This window comes from Drosophila grimshawi, unplaced genomic scaffold (genome assembly GCF_018153295.1).
Source record: "Drosophila grimshawi isolate 15287-2541.00 unplaced genomic scaffold, ASM1815329v1 contig_311, whole genome shotgun sequence".
Taxonomy (NCBI): domain Eukaryota; kingdom Metazoa; phylum Arthropoda; class Insecta; order Diptera; family Drosophilidae; genus Drosophila; species Drosophila grimshawi.
The window spans coordinates 17,198,088-17,203,843 of record NW_025063098.1 but is presented as its reverse complement, the minus strand read 5'-3'; the positions used below and the strand labels follow the sequence as shown (position 1 = coordinate 17,203,843).

At 34.5% G+C, this 5,756-nt stretch overlaps 1 protein-coding gene across 1 annotated transcript; it reads right to left on the bottom strand.

Annotated features, from left to right (window-relative positions):
* Nucleotides 1-601: 601 nt before the first annotated feature.
* On the bottom strand, nucleotides 602-5,155 carry LOC6568018 (epidermal retinol dehydrogenase 2). Its single transcript, XM_001993921.3, has 7 exons — nucleotides 4,764-5,155; nucleotides 2,668-2,823; nucleotides 2,424-2,600; nucleotides 2,288-2,360; nucleotides 2,040-2,217; nucleotides 940-1,065; nucleotides 602-866 (listed from the first exon to the last, which is right to left on the bottom strand). The coding sequence occupies exons 1-7, from the start codon at nucleotides 5,076-5,078 to the stop codon at nucleotides 779-781; spliced, it is 1,113 nt and encodes a 370-aa protein (XP_001993957.1). The 5' UTR covers nucleotides 5,079-5,155; the 3' UTR covers nucleotides 602-778.
* Between the last annotated feature and the right edge of the window lie 601 nt (nucleotides 5,156-5,756).

Here is a 5,756-nt window from a genome sequence, read left to right as displayed (position 1 = left end):
TGCCTGCCTGCACTTGAGCCTGTGCGCCATATGGGGTCCTCGGCCAAATAAATGTTGATGGCATTTGATAACCTGTTAAAACTAGTGTGCGCCACAATGCACTTGAGAATACACCTAGAAAAAAATCGTTCTGAAATTTAGAAAATCACCCTTAAATGCAAATCATCGAACAGTAAATAAATTTGCTTTTGTTCGTAGAAGTAAATCATTATTTCCATGAAGTATGTGAAATCTAAAAATACATAATTTTTAATAAGTTCCCTGGAAATGAAACATAACTATTCGAAATTTTAGAAAAATGTTGCCTAGATTGAGGAACAGCATCTTTGTTAAATAAAAATAAATATAAAATATGAACGTTTGGGTATAATTCAAGTCATATTAATATACAACAAAATATATTTTTAAATTAAATAAGTAATAAATTATTGGTATTAGTATTAGAAAACTTTGTAAGCTTCATTATTTCGAATATTTATAAATGTAAGTTTATGATTTATCTGAAACGAGCTTGTGACTTGCTTAGTAAATAATAAGTGTAAGCTCGTAGCGAAAGGAAAAAAGTTTACTAGAAATACATTCAAATACTACATTCATAATACAGAAAAATGATTTAATTGGATTTAGTTTGAATTTTGATTTATAAAAAATAAATAGTACATAATGCTTATATCTAAAATTTATGCTAATACAACTGTCTACAGCTTAATTGAAAACTGGAAAAGTCAGCTAGGTGCCATGGCAACACATAATGACTGTTTTTCTTGCAAATTTCTGTTCATTTCCAGTAAAACAAGTGTGCGCTGCGCACATCGAAATGATAGAGTCGCAACAACATATAATCCTGCCATTTGGTCGGCAACAATCTGAAATAATGTTTAAGCACATTTAGTAAACGAATGTCATGAATTAAGCTGTCAAATAATTAATAACTCTTACCTGAGCAGCCAAACGGTGATGCCGAATATTTTGGGCACATAGATCATACGCTCATTGAAAAGGACTCCCTTAACGATTTTCTCTGCCACATAGGACGTGGGAAGGCCAGGATAAGCGCTGGATAGCCTGCGGATATTAAGTAATTAACTATTAATTAATATGCAAAAAAAAGATTTATTTAATGCTTTTATATTCTATAAATTTAAAATTTAAGTAATTTAGATAATTGAAAAGAATATTTATTAAATGAGAAATATTTGGTTCAAAATTTAAATCAATTAAGTGAAAGTTTAAAATGTAAAAAATCAAATTAACTCAATAAAAAGAATATGTTTAAAATTAAAATTAATAGTTGAGTTGAGTTTTATAAATATTTCTCATTTTTTAATGAAATTATTAGTTAAATTATAATTACTTTTTTAATGTATTTATTTATCGATATATAAATGAAGTTTAAAATATATTATATTAAATATACCCCATTCTGGATTGTGCAGAAGAAATGCTTACTTTTTGCTCTTCATCGTTATGACTTTCTGCACCTATAGCCTTTTCTAATTGACCTTCTTTCTCCAACTAACCCTCGTGGTATGTTCTCTATTATGCTGGTAGTCAAATTACTTAATAATTAACTCAATTCCGCTGTGTTTATGAGTCAAATTCATTATTCTGTTGCCTCCTGACCTGCCCTTCCCACTTTCACTTAACCGTTGTGCAGCTAATTATTGATTACAATACTATTTTAGTATACTCCATTTCTATCATTGGCACCTCAATTTGATATTTCTTGTAGGGGCCATAGCAATATCGTTGAGTATTAACTGACAAACTATTTCTCATTTTTGGCTGATTGGTTTTTTCTGGGCTTACCTCAAATCATGCAAAAAGTTTTAATAGTTAGAAATTGTTTCTTAATTTCGAAAACTAAAATATTAAATTTTATTTTTAATTTTGTTGGCTTTTTACTGATATTAATCGACATTAAATAAATACATAATTTATAACAGAATTGTGGAACTTATGGTTTTGTTATTGTGGAAAATAATAAGTCTTTTGGGTATCTGATTCATATGCCAATTTCTGTGCAATAAGTAGCTTACCCCGCATCGCTTAGCAGTGGCAAATCGCCGCTTGTCCTCATCAAATACGCATTGGCGACTGTTGTCCGCACGTAGTCACAGTCGGAAAGGCGAAGTTCCGCGCGTAGGGCTTCCATGAATCCCATAATGCCATATTTGGTCGCTGTATAGATGCCGGCGCCAGGCAGCGGCACCAGTCCTTTTTGTGCGAGATTCAAATTAAAAAGTAATAAACGATACAAAACAACAAAAATGGGGATTAAGCTAACCTGCTAGTGCATTGACTGCCACCAAGTGACCTGATTTCCTTGTAATCATCTTGGGCAGAAACTCTTTTGTGGTCTAAAATCAATATAATAATCAATCTAACAACAACAATTTAAGCCGCTCGTTCAAGGCACATACCATAATATAAGAGCCGAGGTTTAGCTGCAGAATAGTATCAATCTCGTCGTTTTTCAAATGCGGCGTCGATGTCATTGGCATCAGGGAAGCATTGTTGACCAGTATCTCGACGGGACCCAGTTCCTTCTCCACTCGCACAGCCATCAGCTGCAGTTCGCGTGGCGAGGACACATCATTCTGTATGTGGCCCAAGGGGTCAACTGGATTAAAATTACTATTAAAATCACTTGTTAACATTGCTCACCTTATAGGCCTTTGCTTGGCAACGGGGAATTTTGGATAGCAGCTCCACGGTTTCATAGCAGCCCTTAGAATTGACATCAACCACAGCCACCTTGCAACCTCGCCTCGCCAGCTCCAGGCAAATTTCGCGACCCAAGCCACTGCCGCCGCCTGTCACCTGAAACGGGAGTGGTCATAAATTAATAACATATTCTATATACTTTTGAGAATTAGAATTACTTTTAAGAAACGTAAATCGAATATGAAAAACTGCAAATACATTTTTAAACTACTTTACAATGCACTTGTAAGCTCCGCTAAAAATCGTCCAGAAATTTAGAAATTTCTCCTTTAAGAGAAATTTACCATGAATACTGGAAACCACAAATGTTTCATAATTATATAAGTAACAAAAAAAGTAACAAAAAAATAACACTTTGGGAATAGAACATATTGTTTGCCAATATAATAAGATGAGTTACTTTTGGCGCCAAAAGTTTGTCTATTTTCTGTTTAAATACACATTTAGATAATATACAACTACTTAGAGACTTAATAGGGCAAAAACTGGCACAAATTAATTGGCTTTATTTGAAAACAATGAAGCACTTTACTAACATAATTCAGTAAAGTCTAAATATGCTGCTTTTGATGTGCATCAAATTAACAATAATTGAGTGACTCTTGACCGTAATTAAAATGATTTGACCCCAGTTGAGTGCTGTGCTTGCCACTAAATTAACTGCACAGTCTACAAACTATATTTGAAGGGTTCGTAAAACTATAATATTTATTTATAATTATTAATTTCGTATAATAAAAAACAAGAAGCAATTACATTTGTATCTAATGTACATCTGCAACTATCTAAACAATGAGATACAACGTAACCTATGTATACATTTGTAAATTTGTATGTACATATCTATATGTATACATACATATATGTGTATAAAGAGAATACTTATCTGTATTCTGTATTCTGTAATCTTTAGTTCATTGTTTACTTTTGGCCGTGACATTGCGAAGCTGTGCAAAAGTCAACCGTTTTTAGTTTTGTCAAAGGAACGAAAACAAAAGTGAAGTTGAAATTCGAAATTCCAACACATCAAAAGTAAACCTGTTTTCTTGTACTATGCACTGGTGTTAGTGAGTGGTGCTATCCGTGTAAACGATCGTCCGAATATTTATAACAAACTGCGCTTTAATGACGCATACATATACATGTCTATTTGTATGTGTGTATGTGAGTATGTACAAATTCGTATATCGGACACACCTACACAACTGCCATGCAAATGGAATTCTGATGGAAAAAAAAACATTCCATATTAGTAATGCATACAACACTTCCCATATAAAAATGTGTATGTGTGTGTGTGTGGCTCTCTTGGTTATCATTTTTGGGCATCAGTGTTGACCTTATCAATTGACTTTTTCAAGCATCAGATCGTAACTGAATTTATGACTGCATGTGGGCAACATTTAATTAAGTGGTTTCGCCATTTAAAGAAATGCAATTTTAGCCAAGCTTTAAAATTCATTTTTTATTATTATTATTGTTATTATTATCAGAGTTCAGTTCACTTTCCACATTCCAAGCAAGGGAAAAACAGCAACAGTAAATGTGTGTTTGTGTGTTTGTGTGTTTGTTTGTGTGAGGTGCAAGCCGTTGACTGTTTTTGGCGTAAATATTTGGTTTAATAAAACAACAACAACAATACAAATTTTGCTTGGTAAGCGAGACAAACGAGCCGCACCCATTTGGATGTCAAGAGAAGCAGCCACTGGAAACGGAAAAAGAAAACTGCGTGACGTTTATATACATACATACATACATACATACATACATACATACATACATACATACATACATACATACATACTTAGACCCATATGTGCATATATGTATAAGCTGGAATGATTATAGGTGCAGATCAGTATAAGACAGATAAGTCGGATAATAATTAGTACAGCAACCAACTCCCCCTCTCTCTCTCTCTCACACTCCTATTTGTATAAGATATGTATACGCTGTAATGCTTATAGGTAAAGCTTTCAATACAGTTTTACTCGCATAAAGCTTCCCTTCCCTTCGATTCCCTTCCATTCTCTTACCAATGCCACCTTGCCGCTGACATCCTTCTCTTTGAGTCCAAGTGCAAAGAGATAATCCAAGATGTGCTTGAGGCCGACGGCAAGTAAAACAAACGGCAACAGCAAGAGAAAAACAATAATTTTCAAATTGAAAATGTGTCGGGTTGTTTCATCATTTCGTTGCACCACAGCACCAACAGAGGATGAAGAAGAAGCACCAACAGTTGAAGTTGCAGTTGCAGTTGCAATTGTTGTTGGGGGCGTGGCAGGGGCAGGTGTTGCTGGCACATTGATTGTGGCACGCGTTATGGTTGTTGTTGTTGCCGTTTCCACCATTTTTCACACACACACATACAAAACAATAAATATAATTAAATAAATATATTAAAATATATCTTTTTTTCGTTAAGCGTTTGCGTGGTGAATTTTGCGCGTGCGTCAAGCGACTGATATCAAAACATAACTGAAACTAAAGCTAAAGCTGAAAAAAGCTAAAAGCAACGCGTACCGTTTCCAGTCGTCGTCGTCGTCGTCGTCGTCATCGTCTCACTCTTTTTCTATGCGAACTGGAGATTTTTCTCTCAGCCAACATCGTCGTCGCGTCATCTTTCTGCTTTGACTGCAAAAAAAATGAGTACCGATCGTTGCTGTTGTTGTTGGGAGAGGTGAGCTTCTCCCTGGGTGCCTGAGCTTTGAGTGGAATTCAATGGCACGTATGCATATGTATGTGTGTATGTGGGAGCAGTTTCACCTGCTATCTTCACTTAATATGCAGTAGTCACATGCATAAGTAGTTAAGTATGTGTGTGAAAGCAAAGCTCGACAAACTCTACTTATAAATGAATACAACAATAAAATGAAGAAACGAGTAAAATGGCTAAGTATTCACTCAACTGGAAAAATACCCCGTGTATAACACTTGCAGCAAACTTCTCAGCAAAATGAGAGGTTTTTCTTTAAGAGGAAATACAATTATGGAAAAATTCCCAAAAAAAAAGCAAGAAATTTAAAGTG